Here is a 26,699-nt window from a genome sequence, read left to right on the forward strand (position 1 = left end):
ATCGATGACATGCTTCAACCAAGTCAGCGAGTCTGACCACCCGATCCCTTTAGTCGCTTCTTACCACAAGCATAGTCGCCTTTTACAGCAAGCATGGGTTGCTGAAGACCTAATCTACCCCGGACCTTCACGGGTCGCCTCGCCTAATGGTAGTGTACGGACTCTGTCCCTCTTAATTCACAGGAAAACATCCAACTTGCGTAAACAGTTCATTTACAAGAAGGTTGATCCAGAGGATCAGCACGGCGCAAAGACATTTTGTAGCATACCTACCTATTCATGCAAGTACGTATACTGTCATATAGCGCACATGTGTAACCCAGAGTATACAAATTGTAATTTGCATGTGGTTCCTTCAGACATTTTTGTTATTGTTTTCAAAGAACATGGGGTATTAGGTAGACACAATCATTGTGGTATACATGATACTGTTGACATTAATATATCTACAGTGGTTAAGTTATTAATATTATTTCATAATTAATCTTTTCAAAATTATAGCTACGTTGTTATATTATTTTATCATGCTGATCTGCACATCGAGACATGTAGATATTGTTAAAATTGAAACCCACAATGTTGTGAGTGTGTTTATTTTTAACCATTCCTCTCTATAAGAGTTCCCTCCCTAATTGTAATATGCTTACTCCTGTGGTCTGATACGTCAATTATTCACACTGTCCAAAAGTGCTAATATCTCGCTACACCGAAACTGGATATATGATATACAGTAAAGTACGGTTATAACGAACTCAAAGGGACTACTAATTTTAGTTCGTTATAACCGTAGTTCGTTATAAGCATATATACAGCATAACTACAGCAAACAGTCGGGACCAAAAAGTAAGTTCGTTATATCCGTCAGTTCGTTATAAGCGTGTTCGTTATAACCGTAGTTTACTGTATGCCTGTTCCCGATCCAGTCAACAGGCAGACCTAGCTACACGGATATGGGTCAACGCTTCCCTCATAGCGATATACTGTAGGTCTGTCTCCGACCCTTTCGACAGACAGACCCGCTTCAACGTTTAACCGCCGAGAAATGCTGTATATATGGGGATATAGGTCGGAAAGAGCCAGATTGGTACTCTGCCCTTCGCCTCCTCGCGGCTGCATGCGAGGAGCGCTAACACTCTAGGGCAGGTAAACATATTTTCATTATTATTTATGTATTTCGTATGTATGCATATCATTATACAGATGTGAGATAAAGATAAAGGTTTTTTAAAAGTTTGGTTACATCTTTCCAACGATTGCTCATCCCAAAGGCCCATGAACCAATGTAACTTTCTCAAACCCATAACAAATAAGTGCAATACGTCTTCTGATACAAATGATTGTAAATCGAGGGATTGCTTTGCTAATCTACTAATTGCTACCATGGACCAGCTGTACCCTCGTTTTGAGTCCGGTTCAAATAGCACTGTTCTTGATTGAAGCATGCGGAGGGAGCCCAGTGCTCGCCTCGCCTAATGTTTGTCTGTTTGATTGTATGTTGTTCAACGCTTTGCTAATCTTCATGGACACCAAACTCTCGTCAGATGAGTTCTTGTGATTAGTTGTTCATTTCAGACTCATGGGAGAGAGGAATTAAGTGCTTGCGTTCGATTTGAAAAGCCTGGGCCAGGTGAACCCATGCTGACGAAAGTCTAACAAAATTTGGTTGACCAATGTTAACTCATGTTAACTGTTTCACGTCATACTTCGCTGGATGCGGATGGGGATGCGTACTATGGTTAGCAGTGATGTCAAGGGTTAAGAAAAATTGTTTTATTTATTTAATTCAATCATTTATATAAGCATTTTAATGAATATAATATGGTTAGCAGTGATGTCAAGGGTTAAGAAAAATTGTTTTATTTATTTAATTCAATCATTTATATAAGCATTTTAATGAATATAATGAAACACTTGTTAACCTCTCCTAGTTGTGATACAGCGATAGTAATACTATTGCTATTTCACAAGTAAGAGAGGTTCCCCGGGGTTAGTGATCCAAACAAATAAAATCGATGAGACAACAGAGAGTGAGTGAGTAAGGTTTTACGTCGCTTTTAGCAATATTCCAGCAATATCACGTCGGGGGACACCAGAAATGGGCTTCACACGTTGTACCCATGGGGGGAATGTTCGGCGTGACGAGTGAACGCTTAACCACAAGGCTACCTGACCGCCCTAGACAACAGAGAAAATGTCATGGGCAATTTCTGTTCAAAATCAAGCATTTCTCCCCAAATCGTTTGTCCTTCTCAGTAGGAAAATGTAAAGAACTAAATTTAACCGATGATCTAAGAAATATACCGAGCTGGGTTGTTTCAAAATAATAATAAAATACACAAAACCACATGTTGATGCAAATGTTGTATTAAGAAAGTATAATCATTTGGTGAGATATAAATTCTGATAAACACATTGTTGATCATCAAGTGTCACCAACACAGATCCCACAGATTACACTCAGGACGAGTTGTGAGTTAACATGACAATCACTATCACTAAATAAAAGTCAGAACGTCAATAACGTGTATGGCCTCCACGTGCAAACATACAGGCGTGCATACGACGTCGGGCAGAGGTCGGACAAGAACGGAAACACGAGAGGATGTAACGCGAGGTCAATGTTATGGCATATAGATTTACATCAATGACAACCAGTGCTGTCCTCTGTCGGCCACATATCCCATCCCAAACCCTCACACAGCCACCGCCAAAAAGTAGTCTCTTGAATACAATTGCAACAGGAAGAACACGACTGTATATCCGTGCTCCCCCGTCAGCCCTGAACAGCTTGAACCTGCTCTCATAAAAAAATAACACGTTGCCAGTTACGCTACTGCCCACTTGGCGTGCCTAACGTAAACACCGAAGCCGATGTTGCCTCGTCAAAGTCATTCATCTGAAGGGTCAATTGGCACTGATGTCATGATCTTCAAGTCGGCGACTGATGACACGCCCATGTGCAGTTAATGCAGATGACGTCACAGTGAGGAATCTGTTACCTAGGTGCAAGGTGCGGTGATAGCGGTCCTCAAGGGCGGTTGTGACGCGGGGTTGTGAATGATTCTTGCAACGTGCGCGAAACTTGTCCCCCACTGCACTATACCAATTAGCCTTGCCGTGTTTTCGGGTATTTTACTGTTGACATAACGTTCGTTTGCCTTGCTACCGTTTTAAGTACCCTTATGTCCACGGATATCATGCTCCACGTGTATTGCAAGTTTTCTTCACAACGTCATTATAGATGTGCAGCATCGCCCAAACGTAGCAACTTGAAACGATTTATCATTTCCAAAAGACAATTCTGTATCGGTTTTGTGATCGTCAGTTTGTAAAGGTGTTCCATGTATAGAAATAAATCTGCAACGAAGCAGGGTGAAAAGTGTGAGTGTCTAACCCAAAAGATACAACGATGTTCCTGTAGAATATTTCTGTATTGGAACCACTTCCTAACACAATTAGGACACCACCACCACATGAACCGTGACATATCAGTTTTGTTTATTGTCACGATAGTGTCATTTACACATTCACAGAGCAGTGACAAAACACTTTAAGAGACAAACCCCTTAGCTAGAAATATGCCGCTTTGTCGAATGCCTACCACGGATTTTTGGCCACAAAATTCAGGTAGGTATATAACAATGGAAACATTCCAATGCGATTCTTTATTTATTTCGTTGCGTTTTGTAGCTTTTTAAGATACATTTTCAACAGGTTTTGAGTATAGTATTTTAGATACTTTGCTTACCTTATAAACGACGGTAAATAAGTTTTTAAAAAAACATTTTACTTCTTTCTTGCTCACTGCTTATCCTTTCTGTTTCACATTTCAATTTTTATTTGTCAGACTGATAAAGTTTTTGGAAAAGTCTGGCCTTAAGAACAAAAGCATATATCAACTCGCATAATACAATTTGTTTTCTTTTTATATACTATTCAGCAGACGGAAACACATTTGGCTCATACGGTTTTACTTTAGAAACAACAACACATTAAGCAGGAACTTTCTTTTAATGCTTCATTTCAGATTTCCAGTCATACCAAACAAATACACATTAAAAATGTATATTTGTGCTATTCCATTATTGCATCCACCGACACTAGGCCTGTAGTTTGAAAAAACAACATCCGTTGGTCAATTAATAAAAACGGGGGCTTATTAGTGGTAAACACAGAAGAGTTCAGATTACCTAAGATGTTAGCTGCGCTGTGATCAAACTGAATTTGGAGAAGTGGCATGGTCCATTATACTTGCAGGGGGGTGGGGCGCATGATGAAGGTAAACACGGTAGACAGGGTCTTTGTGGCATGTTGGAGGAAAGCCCGAAGAGATGTAGGTCTCGGACATTTACCACTTCTGTGAAACCCACGAGTACGGGTATGGTGCTGAACCTAGAAACATAATCGGGGCGAACGAACCTAGAAACATAATCGGGGCGAACCAGGATTCGAACCCACGATCATAGGGTTTTGGCGTGCCCAAGGGACGCAACTCTGCACAGCAGATCGCGGCGCTTTAGACGACTGGGCCACCCGTGCCCCCTTAGCAAGCCTGAAGAGTTCTGCCTTCAGGATGTTTATGGTAAACGTTGTCCCACATTTGTATAACTTTCTGCCTTGATATCATATTTCTTGTCAGCAGTCGCAAATATTTTGCTGTGACACGGGATATTGTCCATGACAACAAGAGAACGAAGAAGTGGTTTGGGGTTGGGGTGGGGTTGGGTGAGGGGGCATGCTTGGGGTGGGTGGGGTGGTGGTGTGAGGGGACATGCTTGGTATTAGTTGTTCCTGTAACCATTTTGAGAAATGTTCAAATTTCATATAATTATGGTAGTCACCTCCCTTTTGTTTAGCTTTAACAATTAGAAAATCATTGGGTATAAAGCCTTTTGTCCGAGCTACTATGTACGCTTATTAACCTCGTACCACAGCCCGGCCTGACCCTACCAGCTGATCCCTCCATCTGTAGCCGCGTGATGTGTAGAAACCCATGTTTCCACAATGTAAACTAATGCCCGAATGTTGTCATAATATTTACGAATTGTAAACAAAACCTGGATTCACATGGACATGACGTCCTTTCGTTTGACGAAGGCCCGTGTGACAGACGGGGTTTAACGCCACACATGACCTACTTCTTTCAAACATCTCCTGAATGTTTCTTCAATGAGATGGCGGTGAAGGTCAGTTTTTTGTCCTTCGACATACCCTGTCAATAGGAGGTTGTGTCTTCCTTTCTTCAGATAACACAATGTTAAGGCTCTCTTATGAGAGTGACCCGAGAGTGACCCTTTCACCTGTAGACCCGTGAAGATCCGGGGTAGAATAGGTCTTCAGCAACCCATACTTTCCGTAAAAGGCGATTATACTTGTCGTAAGAGGCGACTAACGGGATCGGATGGTCAGCCTCGCTGACTTGGTTGAAGCATGCCATCCATCGCAATTGCGTGGATCGATGCTCATGATATCAGTCACTTGATTATCTGGTCCAGACTCGAATATTTTACAGAACGCCGTCATATAACTGGAATATTGCTGAGTGCGGCGTTAAACAACAAACAAACAAAAGCTTTCACCTGTAACACGCGACTGAAACGCCCTGTGAACATATTGGATCTTCGCTACCATGCAGGACGCCCATGCGAATATGTGCATTCTCAACGCATCTGTGTTTACCAGTAGTGGTGACTTGAGGGCTGGCATGGCTGTTTCACATAAACGACAAGAAAACATACTTTGCAACAGTTTTAGGGAGATACTAGTATATCAGCAATACGCGGTGTGCCAACAGAGTGGTGAGGCCACCCAACATACATGCAGTTCGTGAAGGTGTGGTATGCCATAGTCTTCAATCAGAGCTTGGAGCTGTAGTAGGATTTATGAACCACCATGTCTCGCGAGATCTCGCTTATCTTAGATGCTCCTGAAATAAAACAAATGCGTTGGAATACTGAATGATTAAATGTTAAATGAAGGACAAGGTTTGTTTTTTTATATGTTGTGACATATTAACAGATAAATACATGTATATACACACCCAAACATTAAAAATAATTAATCATATTTCGAAAGTTTCCAATGATAGAATGATCCTTAGAGTCAAGGGGCGCCGCTATTCGTTGTGCGGAGTTGCATTCCTTAAGTGAAACGCATGCCAGGGTCCCAATCCCTAATTATGTTTCTAAGTTGGTCAGCACCATACTTGTGCCGTGTTCGTGAGTTTCACCAAAATGTTCAATGTCTAAGACCTGTCCCTTTGTACGTTCCTTGAACAATGGTGGCGGGTAAAATCGCAATACTGTTCAAAGAGAAGTTAACCAAACTCACTCACTCTTTACAGCCAAGTGATAATTCATAAAAAGAAGGCAGTGGTATCTTAAATTTAATTGTGTTTAAGTTTATTCCGTGCTTGTCCACCGATCCGTTAGTCGCCTCTTACGACAACACGAGTTGCTGAAGACCAATTCTAACCAGGATCTTCATGGGTCTACCACAAGTGAACTTACTAATATTTCAGTAATTATGTGCATATTCTACTATAAGTTCGTCCAATCAGGATATCCATGGACATTATGTGAATAACGGTCCTGCAGCTGGACAAAACAGCTGAGACTGACCATCGACTGACCTGCTAGAGCCATGCCCGTGTTGAGTTCATCGCCCAAGATCTGCAGCACCTTCTCTGCTCCTTCACCTCCCTGGGGGACAACAACATCATCTTATTCTTATTTCAAAGTTTCCTTTCATCCCACCCACCACACATTAAAAAAAAAATCCGCGCGAAGAGCGCATCGTCGCTGGTTCGATCCCCGACCGCGTCACACCAAGCGATGTGGAACAGATGGTATTTGTTTCCCTGCCTGAGGCACGGCATTAATGGTATAAAACAAGAATAGTGCATGCACGTCGCTTTATAAGTGTAAAAATAACGCAACTTTAAATCGCATTTAATCTCACCTAAGGTTTTGAAAACAGGTTTGCAAAGTAGCCTTTGCTATCACAATGCAGCATGATCAGCTCGATGACAAAAGCAAACAATCTTTGATCATTAAGTAAACCAAAAAGAACAACACATAATCTTACCCCTTATTTAAGCCAGATTCGAAAAACAAACGTGCACTAAGTGTGAATGTCTGGATTTAAGAAAAATGTATCTTTGATGACGCCGCACTATTCCAGACATATGACGGCGACCTGGATCGAGTCTGGATCCAGTAATTCACATCAGGAGAATCAGTCTAGGCAACTGGGACACCAAGTCAGCGATCCTCACCACCCTATCCCTTTAGTCACTTATGACAAGCATGGGTTGCTGAAGACAACTTCTAAGCTGGGTCTCCATGGGGGACAATTTGAAATGAACATACATATCGCCGTCAAGGCTCTCTCAAGTCATTCTCATTAAAGTACTCCACAGTTGACTTCAATAAGTCATAGCCATTGTGCGATAGTTATTTCTTCATTGCTATAACTGCTATTGTTTCTATAATTCCAAGGCACGTTAAAGAATACACATATATGAATACACAACGACCAAACCGAGATTCCCCTGCCGCAGTCACCTACCGCATGTGCTAGACCCCAGAGGATCGGCCGTCCCACGAAGACGGCCCTTGCCCCCATGGCGATGGCTTTGAGGGCGTCCAGCCCACTCCTGACTCCCCCGTCCAGGTAGATCTCGCACCTGTCCCCCACGACCTCCACCACCTCCCGCAGGGCGTCCATCTACAGGGGGAGACGAAAGACTAATCATCAATAACAGTCAATTATTTTATTGCCATACATTCTTATGGTGGGGCTGTGCACCGAGAGATAGGATATACCACAATACATTCCTATAGCAAATATGTAGAAAGGGAGACATGATGTACCACAATGCATTCCTATTGCATGGTTTTAGAAGGGGAGATATGGTATACCACAATACATTCCTATAGCAGGTTGTAGAAAGGGAGATATGATGTACCACAATACATTCCTATTGCATGGTTTAAGAAGGGGAGATATGGTATACCACAATCCATTGCTATAACAAGTTGTTGAAAGGGAGACATGATGTACCAGAATGCATTCCTATTGCATGGTTTTAGGAGGGGAGATATGGTATACCACAATGCATTCCTATAGCAGGTTGTAGAAAGGGAGATATGATGTACCACAATGCATTCCTATTGCATGGTTTTAGAAGGGGAAATATGGTATACCACAATGCATTGCTATATCAGGGTTATAGAAGGGTGCATGTGATATACCACAATATATTCATACAGCAGAATGTACAAGGCGAGATAAGATATGGCACAATAGATCCTAACAGGTCGTCCATCTACAGGGGGGATTTTTGTGTACCACGTTGTACTGTTTAATATCATGTCTCATTGCATTGTAGCAGGACTAAAGCGCCAATCTACAGGGGGAGAAACTCTCACACCTCAATCATTTGCGAGGCATCAGCAGAGATTAGACAGACTTGTTGAGATCAATATCTTCATCAACACGTCAATTGTTGAATTCGGAAATGTTCAGAAAATCGTTTCTACAGTCTTTGAACTATTCTTCTTTGATCGTAAGAGCGGGGCGGCCGGGTAGCCTGGTGGTTAAAGCGTTCGCTCGTCACGCCGAAGACCCGGGTTCGCTTCCCGACATGGGTACAATGTGTGAAGCCCATTTCTGGTGCCCCCGCCGTGATATTGCTGGAATATTGCTTAAAGCGGCGTAAAAACATACTCACTCACTCATCGTAAGACTTTGAAGGTCAGAAAGGGAGTCAACTGTCTCCAATGTCGAATTGACCAGGACATGCATCCACTGTGCTGCTTGCCATCACAATGGTGTGGTCATATATGGCAATAAGGAAAACAAAATCCACTGTTAGCTACTGACTACTCTGAATAACTCTGACCCCACATCTATGCTCCCCTCCCTTTCTCACCGTGGCGGGGACGCAGTCCAGCTCCCGACCCCCGTGATTGGACACCACGATAGCATCAGCACCAGCCGCCAGAGCTTCCCGGGCCCCCTCACCTGACAACACCAGAACATGTATATTGCATCCTGGGCAAGGTTTGTTTGTTTGTTCTTTGTTTAACGCGGCTCTCAGCAATATTCCAGCTATATGACGGCGGTCTGTTAAACATCAAGTCTGGACCAGACAATCCAGTGATTGACATCATGAGTATCGATCCACGTAATTAGGATACGATGACAAACATCAACCAAGTCAGCGAGCCTGACCACCCGATCCCGTTAGTCGCCTCTTACGACAAGCAGAGTCGCCATTTACGGCAAGCATGGGTGGCTGAAGACCTATTCTATCCCGGATCTTCACAGGTAACATTTAGTGTTCAGTCCTCCGAATTCTGGGGATTTTCGTCATTAGCATTCCTCATATATAGATATCCCTGTTAATATTTAGTCAATCTTTTAAACTCTGGTTTTAGAGAGCCGCCAAGATCTATGTTTCAAGGTACCTGTTATAACGCCCTTAGCTATCACTGGAAGTTTGGTGATGGTCTTCAGCCATCGCAGGTCGTCCCATGTTGCGGAGGAGGAGAAGAAGTTGTTGAGGAAGTTGCTCCATCCACCCTTCCTCTCCTCATCAGACATCCCAGTACGTGACTTCAGTCCCTCTAACACACCTAGCCTGAAAAAATCGGCATTACACACACGAGTCTGAACAGAACATTCTAAGTATAGGGATTCTTACTACCGAAATCTGTCATTGATTGTCAGTATACCCAGGCAACATGGGCCGTTGCTCGTGATTTCAACCACTGGAACTTCTGGCCCTCATACACGTTTATTTTATGGACGGTGTCTATGGATAACACTTATGATAACCGAAAGAGTGAGCATTGTTTACGCCGCTTTCAGAAATATTCCAGTCACTATGTAGGGACATTAGAAATGGGCTAAACACATTCTACCGATGTGTGGAATCGATTAACGAATTTTATAACCACAAGGCTATCCCTTCATATGAGATATTGCCGAGGTCGGATTCTGTTGAGGGAGTCCATATTATTAAAATGCGGGTATATATTTTTAAAGCTTGTACAGTTTATCATTATCCTTAAAACGGCGGTTCATAATGTTGACATATCATATAAGAAATAAACGACACGTGGTCGTTGTTTTATCGTACACTCGGGGCTGCCCCCTTCATGGTTTATTCTCCCTGTAGTATTTTATTGCACGATAAACAACTCCCACTGGTCGTTTATTTCTCAAATAATAACCGACGTTTTTGTGTAATATACAGGGCCATGTTGCATTATACTTGTGAGCTAACATACAACTCACTTGTGTTTAGCTGGTAATATGAAGCCGCTCCTCATCTCTGCATGGCGACGTCCATATACCTGGCAGTCAACAGTCAGGGCCAGGGCCTTGAAGCCAGCACGTTCTGCGTTCTGTACAAGCTGAATCTGCAGATCTCGGTCTGTTTGGATGTGGATCTGGAACCATCGCAGACAATCTGCCGCCTTCTCTTCAATCTCGTCCAGACCCGCGGTGGCCATTGTAGACAGCATGAAACAGCGGCCAAGCTTGGCACAAGCTGCCGACATGATGTAGGCGTTTTTGGTGGCTATATATTAGTTAAGTTTAACGCCGATATGAACAGTATTTCAATTATATCACAACTGTATGTGACGGATGGCAAACATGCCTCGGGTCGTGTACGTGCGCACATTTGTGAAGGCACGAGCCTGGCTGTATAGCTATGACAACTGGCGTGAGTGGTCTTTGGAGAAATCGGTATTAAAACTATACGACTAAAATGCCGGGCAAAAGTATACACTGTCTTTTGATGGTGGCTTAAAATGAAACAAACAAGAATTGTTATTCGATGGTGGTGTATTATATCCGGGTTTCAGCGTTGTGTATAGGACAGAGTCCTTAAGTTTGGACAAGTGTTTCGGCTACTGTTTTCAGCTACTCTTATCAGCTTCGTAACGCAGTATTTGGTCAAAATTAAGTCTTACTTTTTTTGCCTTGCAGTTTATTTGCAACTTGTGCAATCAAGTTTACAGGGATCATCTATGCTTTGAGATCTCGATGATCCCCTAATCAGAAGTGTTCTTTTTGATGGTTGTTTGCTCGCTGTCCATTATTATTATTTATTCAGACAAAAACCCGTTTGACATGGAAAATATTAACACAAGCTGCGGATGAGACTGAACACGTAAATCATATAGGACATTTTAGAAGCATTTCATACAGGAACATTTTGGCTTTGACTGGACATTTATAATCTGCTGGCGTCGCCGGTTTCTCTGTCTTATACTTGAAGACTGAGAACACAGTTGGGATTGAGCACCATCTCAAACTAAGATATTAGTAAGTGGGTTGGTTTTAATGCTGCTTTTAACAGTATTCTAGTTATATCACGGCGTGTCGGATTAATGTGGGAGGAAAGCCCGAAGTGATGCATGCCTCGGGCGTTTACCACTTCGGTGAAACCCACGAGCACAGGTAGGGTGCTGACAAACCTAGAAACGTAATCGGGGCGAACCGGGATTCGAACCCACAATCATAGGTTTCTGGCAAATTTCTGGGCCTGCGCCCACGTTCGTAAACAGAACACATATAATACATTTAACATGATATGGTGTTTATTGAACGATAATCCTGTTTACACTCTTGAGCAATATGTTAACGTTTGAGCATTCTGCAATTACTACCGCAACACGAACCTCTTGCGCTAACATTACCAGACAATAGTACAAAATATTACCAGACAATAGTACAAAACATTACCAGACAATAGTACAAAACATTACCAGACAATAGTACAAACCATTACCAGACAATAGTACAAACCATTACCAGACAATAGTACAAAACATTACCAGACAATAGTATAAAACATCACCTAACAATAGTTCAACCTACTCCACGTGTTGCGGATGTGAGTGTACGTACCGCGAGCTACAGCCACCTCTCCGTCTGGGTGGGCCAGACGACACATGGCAACGGGGGACACGCCGATAGGACAGTCTACTCTCTGTCCCAGAATGGTGGTCGCCATTGATCGATTGGACACATCTCGCATATACTTTGGTCGAATCTTGTACCTGTAAACCGTAAAACTGAAATTGAGTGGTTATATCAATATGATGATGGATCTATAAGTGTCATTGTGAAAATATGTGCATTTGATCATTTTGTGTGTATTCCACTGGGACTGAAGGTGTATTTTTCATAACCATAATATCAACTTGGGGATAAATCATTTTGGGAAATCTTGAGATACACCCCTAAAAAGGGAACGAAAAGGTAGATTTTTGTTTCGGAAGTAACATATATTTACTGCACATCTGAGCATTTGCGTAATGACATGTTCAAACATGACAATTTGAAGACAAGGCACGTAAATGGACATGGTCAAGGACAAGGTCATGAGAACTCGTGTACTGTGTCCACCATCAGCCTTACCGCTTGGTATATTCTGCCCATGGGCGTAATGAAAGTACGGATCACACTTTAGGGAATTTGAGCTCACTCAAACTGTAGTACACATTGACGCTGTTCCGGCGATCCAGCTCATTCTACAGGTTCTATCGGGTTCACAGCTGGCGATGCACAAGGCTTCCGGGGTACCTGTACATAGTGCTTCTGTTGGAAGGATAGTGTTAGGCGTGATCAATGTGGTCGAACACTGTCGTGTTGGAAGATGGTTGGTTCATAATGAAAACAACGATAGCGTTGGGCCATTATGTTGCCTTGCACTCGGTTTGCACGTTCAGGCTGTTAACCTATACTCTATGACCTTGAATCCACTGACGCCTCACGTCAAATAACACCGCTGACACCATCACATATTCTTTTACCAGTGAAGACCCGAGTTAAAATTGGTCCTCGCGCGATCAGCTACCCATTTTTTCGTAAGCGGGGACTATATAACGGGATCGGGTGGTCAGACTCGCTGACTTGGTTGATGCATGTCATCGTACCCTAGTTGCGAAGGTCTGGTCCAGACTTATTTATATACCGCTGTCATAAACCTGGATATTGCTGAGTGCGGCGTTAAACAACAAAACAACAAAACAAATTACATATTCTTTATGTGCTGAAGTCTTTCATATTTGTATACCACTCAACTGAAGTTAACGTACACCCGATGTCTTCAAATGACTATTGTTAATCTGTCATGGGCATCTTAACTTCTTTTGAGTAGTATATATCAATATCACTTATGCGTTTCTTTAAAGGAGATTGCAACATGTGTATTAAGGAACACTTAGGCAACCCTGGTCAGAATAGGTATGAACCGACCAACACATGAATCGGATGTCAGGTTGAATGGCCTTGCTGATTGCGGTCAAGATGTGCCTACGGCGGGGGACATTGCCCCTGCTATAAATAACTGGTTGGTCTGACTCTGGGTCATTATACATCTTGAGACATAGTCAGACAACGTGTGTTCTGCTAACTGCGAGGTAATACATGCAACACATTTATAAACCATATACAAATAGACAAAGTGGCATTACCTCCCGAAAGCCTTCCTATTATCTTTGTAAGTATTTTCATAATTCGCCCCGCTGTTGTAATATTCACGAACACTCTTTGACAGTTTTGCTTCAGCGATTTTCTGAAAGTCTTCGACACACACAGGTTCGGTCGCCATTCCTGAACAGATTCCTGCTGAGAGTGCACGAGTCGAGGAGGACAGTTCCTATATACGCGTGCCGCCCATCACGGCCTTCGTGCGTGTAGCGGAGAAGTTGTGTGACATTGACTGTCAGCGAGTCCCGCTCATCATATCCATCATCCTTGAACAGGGACTGAGGTCAACCGATTCTCCCTTTTTTACCAGGTACCTACAGACGCACCAAAACGGCTGCTGGAGGAAATTAAAATACAATGTGAATGTATTGTTAATTCTAGATTGGTGTATTTTTGAATATACACTCGTAAAAAACAAACGCACAGGTAGTATGTAGTTCATTGATCCTGACCACACACAAAATCCGGTTTATAAACTGGATATATGTTATTGGAAAATGTTGATGGCCTGAGATTCGACAAACGGTGCGTCAAAACGCAACCATTGTCAATTTGTAATGTCTTAAACTGCATTGTTTTCACACTTGTTAAAAAATGTCATGGAGGAAAACAGTTGCCCGCAAAATGCCCGTGCGAACTATGGCATTCGTAACTCGTGGTAGTGGCTATAGAAAAGCAAGCATAAGCCAATGATTTGTCATTCAATTGTCAACATTTTTCAAGTTCGAAAATGCCGAGACTCAGCGCTGCCGATCGGAACATCGCCATTGGACGTATCCAAAGAGGGGAATCGCAGTCGTCTTTTGCACGCCACTTCAACGTCCACCACAGCAGTATTTGCCGCCTTTGGGACCGATACACACAGTTTAATTCCACTGCAGACCATCCGAGAACCGGCCGACCAAGAGTTACAACCCTTGCACAGGATCGCTACATTCGACATCGAATACATCGAAATGCCACAGCTACGGAGACTGCAGGACGCATCCCTGGTTTGAGGAGGATATCGGACCAGACTGTTCAGGAACCATCTTCGCGAGGCTGGAATCCGACCCAGAAGACCAGTTATCGTCCCTGTTTTGCAACAGATCCGTCGACAACGACGCTTGCCTTGGTGCCATACCTTACAGCCTTAGAATTTGAGACGAGTGTGGATTTCTTCTAAAGAACGTGTTTATCGTCGTCTAAATTATCGTCGTCGTTTTGTCCCACACTTCGGTGGCGGTAGTGTCATGCTGTGTGTGTGTGTGTGTGTGTGTGTGTGTGTGTGTGTGTGTGTGTGTGTGTGTGTGTGTGTGTGTGTGTGTGTGTGTGTGTGTTGGTGGGTGGGGGGTGGGGGTGGGGGGTCATATCCTACACTAGGAGATCTGAATTGGTTGGGGTGGTTCAGGGAAATTTGACAGCAAATCGCTACATGAATCAAATTATTCAACCTCACCTTCTTCCAATCATCGATCGCCAGAGGTAGCTGTTTCAACAGGACAACGCTCCACAGCACACAGCTCTTGTCACGGTAGACTACCCACGTAATGCCAACATCAACGCCTTGCCCTGGCCGTCGAGATCTCCAGATCTCAACTCAATCGACCATCTCTGGGATGAACTCGATGTACGTCAGCGTCAGAACACGCCGCATCGTTATCAGACACACGGGACCTTGTCAGATCCGGTCGATCACGTATCACTAACAGAGAACAGGACAGATTCATACGGCTACGTCGCTTACCACCACGACCACCTCCACAACTACGGCTATGTTCACCAGGAGTGCGAAGGATATCAGCCCCGACAGTGAAGAACCGTTTAGCGCTAGAAGACCAGTTCGAGGAGCAACAATCACAGAACATCCGACAGTTTGTCCAAGCCCTGCAGACAGAGTGGGTGAACATTCCTCAGGCTATAATTCGGGATCTGATTGCTTCCATTGGACGTACTATGCGTTTACGTGGAAACATACTAAGGTGTGTAAAAATACAATGCAAATAGTGTAAGACACAGCTATTCATCAGTCTGTTCACGAATATCAACATGTAATGGTTGACAGTCGAATGAGAAGACAGTTACCATACAAAACTATCATGAACCAACACGTTCTTGATTTAGTCCGTACACAAACACTGTACGCCCATCACTTGATGTCCGCATTAAGTTTGTACTGCTCTATACTGAATATACTGTTGGTTGTTTAACGCCGCACTCAGCAATATTCCAGCTATATGACGGCGGTCTGTAAATAATCGAGTCTGGACCAGACAATCCAGTGATTGATATCCTGAGCATCGATCCACGCAATTGAGATCGATGACATGCATGAACCAAGTCAGCGAGCCCGACTTTTGCACTTGCTCCAGATATGGTGCAAATTTCCTCCTGGTGTAAGTATACACACATAACTAAACGTGTTCACATGACAGATATTCTCACGTGTGTATATTTACACACGTATGAAATATACACACATTTGTATAGAGCTGCATGTGAACGGGGTATAATCTTATGACCGGTGTCACATGGGATGCTCCGAAAGAAGCTTTTAAGAATATCTTCCGATAATGTCAAATCCCGATTACAATATGTATTCCTTCAACCGATCTTTCCCATCTCTCCCCCCCCCCCCCCCCCTCCGATCCCCTGCTTACCTCCTTATCTCTACAGTCATAGTCATAGGGCAGTCACCCAAGAATAGTGAATATAGCACCCCTCCCCGCTTCTCGGCCTACAGTGGATACGCTCTAAAGCGTAGTGGGGAACCTCACGCCCTTCTTTCACGCCTTGTGCTCACATTACAACAATGTTATTAGCGCGTTGATTATGGAAACGTATTTGTCACTTTATAAATACTTCTATGGTATGACGTCAATGTCAGTTCTCTCGAGCTTTGAAACTAGCGGAAAGAAAATCTAAAAACTGTCACGACATCGTAAATTGAAAACATAAAACCCAATATATGACTTAACCTTCTGGGTGGGATGGGTAATGCACGTGAGCTGATGCGGTCATGCTAAGCAATAAACTTGTCAATAGCGCTTTTAGTACTACATCAGCACGTTGTTGAGCAGTTGGAATTTGCGCCTTACAAATTCATAATATAATAATATATTTGTGATAAATACATGTTTAGTAGTAAAAGTGTCATAAAAGGGACTTTAAAAAGGTAATAATACTCCCCTTTAGGTGTTTCGTTCGTGTGACACATTTTACTGATTGTATTTTCACTGGGAACATGTGTCATTCTTATAGCCAATAGTATAAGTATTCTTCTGTTTTGAAATGACGCATATATTTGAAAGCAATTATTGTTTTTGTCGATTACGTTAGATAAAAGTGCCTTTTTTTGCGTATACTTATCTTTTAGTCTGTATCCATTTTGTAACATAAAATATACATTACACATTAAAGAAGGAAACAATAGCATGGCAATATGATATGAGATACTTTGTTATCTTGAGGTATATTTGATTTCCATCAATACTTTCTCAGCATCAAAAAACGCAATGAACACCTTCCGGAAGCAAGAACGTTAACTGACCATAAAAAATCCAGTTTCCTCCCTTGCTGAACTAGGCTGGAATTATGGAGTAATATTTTGGCTGGACTAACGAGTCACAGCATAGTCCAATCAAATTCGCGAAACCAAATCGACATCCGGCTCATAAACTGCCGTGCAGATTTTGGCCGATCGCAGGATTTGCAAAGCATGTGTACCGCCAACTCGGCGTCAACAGATAATTACCAAATCTTTTCATGTTTATAAACAAGGTGCTCACATGATTTGATGCACTTCGCGGGTTAAGAACCGTTTCATCACAATATAGATTTTGTTTATTGATGAGATCGTCTTGACTAGGCACCGCCATTTTGTTTGAAGCAAAAGCAAGTGATATGAAAGGTGGAATCCGATTGGTCAATAGGACACAAGTGGCGCTACGATCGAGCCCAGTGATGCCAACTTACTTTGGCAAGGTTGGAAACTGTACTTTCACAGTCAGCTGACTCCCTTGCCTCCGGAAGATGCATAGCATAATGAGGGACTCAAGCCAGTCGTCTAAGGTGCCACAATTAGCTGTGCAGAGTTGCGCCTCTTGGGTACGCCAGAAACCTATGGTCGTGGGTTCCTTCATCACTTCGGGCTTTCCTCCCGCATTAAGCTGACACACCGTGATATAACTGAGATACGGTTAAACGTTAAACCTAACTCACGCACTCACTCCAACGACTTTTTCTTATATATCTTAAAAGATTGAAAAGTCTTAAGGGATACACTGGTCTGTTTTGCAGGACTTAGGAGTTTGTCTTGTCAGACTGTCTCCCGATGAGCATAATTATTACAAGCCTCGTTTTCAGACTCATGTCAGCCAGGACACTGTTATGTTGCCATGACCTCATTAAAGTCCAGCAATCAGCGGCAAACTTTCCAATGTATTGTGTCACGGAACTAATTATAGATACATGGTTTAGGGGAAAACTTGCATGTGTGCACTTTCACCAACGCACTTGATCCTACCAATCGGTCGGCGTTGTTTATAAACACAAACTTATCTGAGAGAGGTGCCCAATTGTTTGGCATTCAATATGTCACAACAAAACACATGCACGTGTTTGTTCTGAGTGACATGTGAGGCATAGCCTGGGCAGCTTAATTCTAACAGTAATGATATTCCTGGAGATGTTAACCCTTTCCACCAAATGAGATCTTTCACTCCGATTCCGTACCTCTCTCAGTCAAGCTCTTACAAATCCCGATGATGCCATTCCAAGTGAACCCTGTGCGGTTTTTGATTGGGTAGTTTATTGAGCCAGGCAGATGTCAGCTTTCTAAATCTGGCTTCATTTCTTTATGACCTCCATACGGCAATTTCGTTCTTAATAAGACAACCTCACACGCAATACAAATGTTCCCCCGATAGTAAACCCATTTGGGTGCAGATGCCAATGCGCTGTGAGACAAAAAGGTGTATAAAACAAATAAAACCTTCATTATTATCAATTCGGAACCCCCGTTTACGTTTGTTTTCAAGATACAGTCTCAGATATGATGGTCTTATTGGTTCGTTAACTCATCTCGAGATTTTCGAAGTCTCCGTGCTGATGTGCCTCCTATGGAGGACTTGTCAGATCTTGACCGAGAGAGGGACTGAAATACACAGTAACAAATGAACTTATTTAGTCAATCGCTTGTTTTTTTTAGTGGCTATACATCAACATGTATAAAAAATACAATGTGGAGAAAAAAGAAGCCAATGGCAATCTCATTAAAATCGTCCCTTAGTGCTCACTTCCTGCTACACAAAGATACAAGGGCATTACATTACAGGTCACGCCAGAGAGAAACTTTCATCCGGCGAATCAGAGCGTCGCTTACGAGATCGCTAAAGTCCGAATGTGTCTCCATTTTGTAACTGGTGCCACAAAGCTCGAGAAAACTGATTTCTGATTGGCTAATGTCAACTCCCTATTAGTCATTTCATTGGTCGATCAAAGTTCGTGAAAAGTAATTCTTACGTGACCTGTAATGAGATATCCTCAGGTCTTTGTGTAGCGGTAGCGAGCACTATGATCTGAATTTAAACAGATTGACGAAATGATTTATTTGATCAGAAAATAAATGATGGTGTTGGGAGATTAGAGTCATGTGTGGCTATGGCTACCAAACTGATAGACTCGCGTGGTGATGGTAAACTTTATAAAAGAGTGCAGAGGGTTGAAATCCAATTTCAAAATTTGATGTAAATCGCCAGAGATCTAAATCAAATTTTGAAATTGGATTTGAAATTGGTTGAAATCGAAATTTCAAAATTTGATTTAAATAGCTAGAGATCTGATCAAATTTTGAAATTAGATTTCAACACATTCTGCAACCGAATATACTCTTCAAAAAAAGAAACGCAAAGTCAGATTTATGTGAGGTAGGCAAATACATTTTATACGATGAACCGTACAAGGTATTGAGGGGAAATGTTGTGGAGAGAACACGTTGTGATTGTAGTCATCTCAGTTATCGGCATGTAGGCAAAGTCCAAGGTGAAGGTCAGCTACCATCAATAACGCGTATGTCCGCCGCTTGAATCGATAGCGGCCTGACATCTCCTACCCATGGAAGAGACCAGTATGCGAATCACATCCTGGAAAATGGAGAAATCTTGATTAGTCGGTGAACATCTCTCCATCGCAGTTGAGGCCATAACGTGTGTTGACGACACCAATGCAGTCGTTGTTGACGTTGTCGTCGACTCAATATGACGCGTCGAACAGGACATCTTGCTCGTAGACCTGCTGCTCTTACACGGTTTCGTACGGTCTGGTCGGAGATTCTGCGCAGTTCGGGTATTTGGGATGCGGTTGAGGTGGCTGTAGTCGTCCTTTCACGTAGGTGGCGCAGTTGGATGTAGCGATCTTAGGCGGGGGTGGTCACTCTTGTTGTCCCGACCTTGTCCGATCACCTGTTGACCCGTGCCGTTGAAACCGATCCCATATAGCCTTGCGCTCCATTAAAAACCCTGGCTACAGCTGATCCGGATTTCTCTGCCTGCAAGCGACATATGACGTTGTTTCTTTGCACTTCTGTTAATCTTGGCATACTGTTGAACTGTCACTGTTCGATCGACGCAGATGCCAGACAATAAAAAACCCTGTACTTTGATACCATTCATAGTGCTGATGCACGTGCAGTACGTGCAGCTCAACGGCTATTTTGTTAATGCACTGAGTGCGTCTTTCCGAATAGTGCGTGTTTACCGACTAATGGTTTGCATGTCCTTGTTGTGATCATTTTGATCCGGGACATTTGTCACTGAAACTTTAACACATTAAACCTCTTCATTTTGCATCTCTTGGTCAGCTAATTTTGCTTTATGGCCAAAAATATGTTGTTTTTTTATGGAGTATATTTATGTGAGCTCTTTCTCATAAAGTATCAGGTGTGAGTAGATAAAGGTAAACTAAGACACTTTCAGAATTACAGATGTTCATTAAATTCATAATATTCAATTTCATTCTTACCCCACACTATTTGACCTTTCAACGATTTACCAGATTACATAATTACTGTTGACAGATTCCAAACATTTTAGAACTTGATACTACACATAATAAATTATCACAGATTACGTAAACTCTGGAACTAGACCTTGTCAAATAATCCATTATCGCATCACGCTCCCTTGTAAATGTAGATACATTTAGAAAGTTCATATCAGTGCAGCACATTCTTTGCATTTAATTTCTTTTTCGTATGTTCTAGGTATGGGATTATCATAAACGATGTGTTTTTCTATACCAAGGGTTTAAACATGAGAAAATTGCTTTATGTGAGAGAGGTGAGGTGAAATGGGGTTTAACGTCGCGTCCAAGATTATTGCACTTATATAGCGACGTGCATGTACGTGTGTGTGTTTGTGTGTCTGCTTGTACTAGTCAGGACTGATGCCGATTTATAGTGCTAGCTCACTGAGATACCATGCCGCAGTTTAACATGAATACCCCACTCAGACACAGTATACTGACCGACCAGTCCTTGTTTTAGCCCCTTAATGCCGAGCGCCAGACAGGGTAACAACAAGTAACATCTTTTAACGTCTTTTGGTATGAAGCGGTCGGGGATCGAACCCCGGACCTTCCGCTCCGGACCCTTCCGGGCAGACGCTCTACCACTAGACCACGGAGGCGGTCACTTATGTGAGAGAACACAATACTACAAATATAAATATTCGTCAGATAGTTCACAGCTTTATCTGACTCTCTAAATATATAATTTATCAATTTAATATTATCAGTACATGCATGCTACTTTGCAGGTTTCTTGTTGATTGAAACTGACCACAATCTAGATATACACCTAATTATGTATTATTGTGTATAGATAAGCCTGAATTAATGTATAGTAAACTACGGTTATAACGAACTCCAAGGGACCACTAATTTTATATCGTTATAACCGTTATAAGCATATGTACAACATATATACGGCAAATGGACGGGACCAAGAACTAGTTCGGTATATCTGTCAGTTCGTTATCAGCGTGAACGTTATAAACGTGATTTACCTTATTTCAATTTGAGTAGGGGCGTATTTCATTGTATGCCGATTCATTTCCTACACAATCTGTTCATGAAACTTTTCCACAGAGTGTACAGTCAAGGTCACAAATGAAGTAAGGACAATGGCACTGGAGTGTACCGAGCACAGGCACATTCATCTTTGTTGTTTTGTGTAAGGAAGTACAACACTGAAACGTTACATTCACTGTTACTCTATGTTATACACATCAATGAAACCTAATGTGTTTAAGTAATGTATTGTGACTCGCTGTTAAGTTAAAGGCTTGCGTGTTTAGCAAACTGCGTGTGTGACAAACGGAGAGTATGGCCCAATGTGTATGACAAACGGTGTATCAGGCAAACGGACTGTATTTCATTTTTTTAGTGGAAATATCCACTCCTTCAACACAATATCATCTTCCAGAGGCAAAGGAGTCAACTGACAGTGAAAAGTCCAGTTTCCAACAGGACTTTTCTACTCAGTTAACTCCCTTGCCTCGGGAAGATGACACAATATGTGTTAATTCACTTCTTCATCTATGGAGTTAATTTCACGAACGATTATCAAATCATCGAAATGGTTCGTATCAGTATAAAACCAAAGACAAAGTCTCAGAAATGTGACAGTAAATGATGAAAATATGGTTAATATGCTTTCATCGGCCTTTAGCATCAAACCGCTTATCCAGGCGGGCCAGGTCAGCTGGCTGTATATTGGGGTTATGAATTATTAAATAAATGCAACAAAAGCCTTCCACAGACACAAGATATCTGAGTATATAAGCAGAGTCGACTGTTCGCTTCCGAATGTATCATGAGAATGTATTTTTGAATCTATCAAATAGTGATGATACTAGGTGCTCTAAAAAAAGGTGTGCGTATCCTGCCCCACTGGTGGTACCCGTCACAAACACATGTAAAGGCAAGTCAATTGTACACCTGGAAAACCACGGGATCGCGTACAAATGAACATAGGGCAACGCATAGGATATCATTTTCGTTACTGATGCATCAATTTTGGAAATCTGCTCCACTGAGGCCTTGAGTGTTATAACCTTGATCAAACAACTTTTGAAGGAAGGCAAATCTCAACTTCTTTTATTTCCCTTTCAATCTTCCGTACATCTCTAACGGCGAATGAACATATGCCAGCACTGAGCCATAACCTGTATAAAGATTATTATTTTTTGTTGTTTAACGCCGCACTCAGCAATATTCCAGCTATATGACGGCGGTCTGTAAATAATCGAGCATGGACCAGACAATCCAGTGTTTAACATCATGAGCATTGATCCACGCAATTGGGACACGATGACATGCATCAATCAAGTCAGCGAGCCTAACCACCCGATCTGGTTAAGCGCCTCTTAATCCCGTTAAGATCCGGGGTAGAATAGATCTTCAGCAACCCATTCTTGCCGTAAAAGGCGACTATGCTTGCCGTAAGAGGCGAAACAAATATTAAATATTATTTACTTTATTTTTTGGTGGCAGTTGGTTTTCTCAGGCCAGTCGAATCCGTTAACCACTAATTAAGAACGTGTGGCCTGAAGAGAGGTGCACTGCTGAGTGAGCCTGAGAGCGGCGCGTGTCACAGTCATTGGTCTCCACACTGACAGCGTGTCTGCATGTTTACCTGCACGTACAAACTGAATGTACAACAGACCTGTTTTGAACAGTGAACATAAACCAGGTCGGCATAGCCCTTATTCAATTTACTTTGTCACGTTTTGTGTGATTGAGAAATATTGGAGCCCGGACGCAGTGTGGCCTTGTAGCCCATTAAACCCAGCATTAGGTGATACTAAACCCGCGAGGAACAAGAAAACAGTGTTATCCCGCCTTGAGCGGTGTTAAACCCAACACATTAGGGAGCAAAAGCTATAACTCTGTTGTACAGCTGAATTTACGACAAAAAATGTCCGAAAATGTTACGAATGTGAACAGTAACACCAGTGTGTAAAATTTCATATCTCTAACTCTAATAGTTTTGAGATAATTAGGTCACAGAGAAGCGCCCCACCTCTTTTATGTACCATATCAGCAATATTCCAGCTTTATGACGGTTGCCGGTAAATAATTGATTCTGGACCAGACCATACAGTGGTTGACATCATGAGCATCGATTAACGCAAATGAGACACGATAACATGCATCAACCAAGTCAGCGAGCCTGGCCACCCGATCCGACGGCTAGAATGGGTTGCAAAAAGCCTCTTCTAACCCGGACCATCGCGGGTTTTCTGATATGTAATGGGTATAGAGTGGTGAGACAAAGGTTTTGCGGAACGTTACTTGTAAAATGATGATAAAAACTCTACTGTGACACTACTCCATTCTCACGATGTACAGACTCAGCATGCCTTGCCTTGAACATACATCGTTGCCAGACCCTCGAACTGCCGACATAACCCTCTCCATATTAAAACAAAGCAAACTTTATCATGTTTTTGTATTTATCAGACTAGAAAATGATGGTTGTGGTCAAATATTTTGGTGGCAGATACTATTTTGGGGTTGAAATGGACATTTCTGTTGTAAAAATAGAGGAAAACAAATGAATTCCCACAAAAAGGTAGTGTGTGCATTGAGTCCTCTTTTTTATCATTTATGTGTCTAAACATAGTAGACTTGAGTTATATTTTTTAAACCTATCGCCTCGCAGGAATTGAGTTATTTTATATAAAAATAAGCCAAAAGATACTTTCAGCTTTATTTTCATTTTCCAATTATTGGAAAATGAACCGCAATGTTCATAAGTATTATCAACACAGCTATTTAATATTTCAAAATTAGCCGACACATCTTATGATAAGATGACAGTGTTCATATTCCACGCAACACTTTATGATTTAAAAAAAAAATGGTTCATGTTCTCCCACCAACCCCATTTTGTGAAAATGTGCAATTTTTGTATTCCCGTTGTTAATTGTTTTCATTAATAATAGCTTTATACAACACATACATATCACTGTTTGCAAATATCATTTCTATATAGGATGTTATTAAAGGTTTAATTCAATGATTTTTTTAAAACCACCATAGAGGTCAATTTGAAGGTCAATGTCACTTTGAAGGTCAAGTTCTAAATTATTACATAAAACAGTACAAAAATTGCTAAAAAATGTGCCTAACGAACAAATATCTGCTCCCTCTCATAAATGAACAAGCAGATGATATTGTTGACTCAATTTCAAGACACATAAGGGTATGTTAACCTCAGATTCTGACATTTAAATCAGAATATTTACGAAAACACCATTGCTCTCAATACCCAAGGTGTGCACTATTATGATTATATGTGTTATTACATATATGATTATTCATAAGAAAGTCACATAAAGCACAAAACGCGTACAGTTCGGTATGACTAGACTGTCAAAAGTAGTCAAAAGTAACAACAAATGAATATGCCAAAATTTAACCGAGAAATATATTTACTCATGGCACAAAAAAAATATTGTGGCTATGTTGCCATGCTGCATTCCAAACACGCTTCTGCATTAGTACACAGCAGACGTAATTCAAAATTACAATATCGTTTTTTAGTTTCCACAAAACAGTAAATGCATTATCGTGTCACTGAATTTTCTGTCTGGTCCATTGCTTGATTCTCTGGTTTGTTTAGCGACAACCGTCGCGAGGTAGGCAACATACAAACACTTACTTTATATGCAAATTGTGTGAGTGGCAGGTGTCATGCTGACCTTTTTCAGTGATTTTCAGTGATATATATTCATATATATTTTGCTTTTACGCCCAATGGAATCTGTATCTGTGGATATTCGAGACTGGTTGTTCCCGGGTTTGAAGTGAACGGTTTAGTAGAACTAGCAGTAGTGAAAGTGGCTATAACTAGTTATAACATGAGTTTGTTGGCCTCACCGGTTTCAGAGAAGACCATTTTTCATAATACTATATCTTACGGTCAGATTTAGTATTTCTGGAAGCAGTTTACACGAATTTCAGATGTGTTATAATGAACTAAATATTAGTATCATTATGACAGTAGTCTTTGTTTTCCTCGCTCTACATGGAACCGATATATTATGTATACCGTATTCGACATAATAAGCGCCCAGGGTGCTCTCAAAATTAGAAATAGGGGGCTCTTATTAGAACATAATTGTGGTGAAAAAGAACAGAGTTGAAAGATCGTACATTTCGTGGTTTATGCTGACAGCCTGAAATGTTTATATACGACCGATATATTTTCCCAGAATTTAATTTTCAATAATATAGGATGCATATAACACACGTATTATACATGAACAAATAAGTCTTGTGTACATTGATCATTCGGAAGGGGTGCTAATTGGGATTGTTCACTAGCCAATATATTAGCAAATATCGCCGTGGGCGCTTATTAGAGAGGGGCGCTTATTACGTCGAATACGGTATATAACCTTCTAGTGTGAATATTTTGGGCTGACAATATGCGAAAAAAGGTACATGTTCCCGGTATCAGTACTATCTGTGTTTTGCGTTCTACATGTACACACAGGAACAGAAGCAATCACTTATATACCCTTCAGGTTTATAATGATTCCTATCTCCTTCAAATCTAGTATTTTCTATAATATATAAAACATGTTGTTCTGTTATATGCTGCAATACTGAATTTTAAGGGTCGTGTCCATAATGTTACCACATTTATAGACTGCAGAAATGTGTTTAGGTATAAAACATGTGCAAAACAAACTTAGCTCTAAAAGTCCTTGGGAGCTTTGTCCCAAGTTATACTTTAGTCCAGGAACAATGTCTTTGTGTGTTTTATTTCAACCCGTTAATGTCATGTAACACATGTGCTGATTAGATGTTTTGAACATAAACATAATCATGAAAAGTGTGGAATACCGTTACTGTTGTCATTCATTAATTACCCCCTCCCGTTAGCGAGTCAACATGAAATACGTTTACACATATCTACTGTCCTAATCATCGTTATATCAAACTCAGAAAGACTCTAGAAGAGTCAGAAGAAAATTGTCAACCGTTCTATGATGTCAAGTCGAAACATATTTAGACATCAAATACTTGACTATCTAAATATTTCATCTCTTTGCTTTGATAAATACAGCAGCAAGCAAGAGTCGAGCAAGGAATGAAGAGATGTGCGTTTTTGAATGGACATGTTTAAGCTTTTG

General features: G+C 41.6%; 1 protein-coding gene across 1 annotated transcript; it reads right to left on the reverse strand.

Moving 5' to 3' along the window:
• Positions 1–5,467: 5,467 nt before the first annotated feature.
• LOC124120519 (2-Hydroxyacid oxidase 1-like) lies at positions 5,468–13,723 on the reverse strand. Its single transcript, XM_046483360.2, has 8 exons — positions 13,500–13,723; positions 11,929–12,080; positions 10,306–10,561; positions 9,474–9,646; positions 8,936–9,027; positions 7,570–7,728; positions 6,632–6,701; positions 5,468–5,926 (listed from the first exon to the last, which is right to left on the reverse strand). The coding sequence occupies exons 1-8, from the start codon at positions 13,634–13,636 to the stop codon at positions 5,856–5,858; spliced, it is 1,110 nt and encodes a 369-aa protein (XP_046339316.2). The 5' UTR covers positions 13,637–13,723; the 3' UTR covers positions 5,468–5,855.
• Positions 13,724–26,699: the final 12,976 nt, after the last annotated feature.

Source organism: Haliotis rufescens, unplaced genomic scaffold, assembly GCF_023055435.1.
Source record: "Haliotis rufescens isolate VD_foot unplaced genomic scaffold, xgHalRufe1.0.p SCAF_3, whole genome shotgun sequence".
In the NCBI taxonomy this organism is placed as follows: Eukaryota; Metazoa; Mollusca; class Gastropoda; order Lepetellida; family Haliotidae; genus Haliotis; species Haliotis rufescens.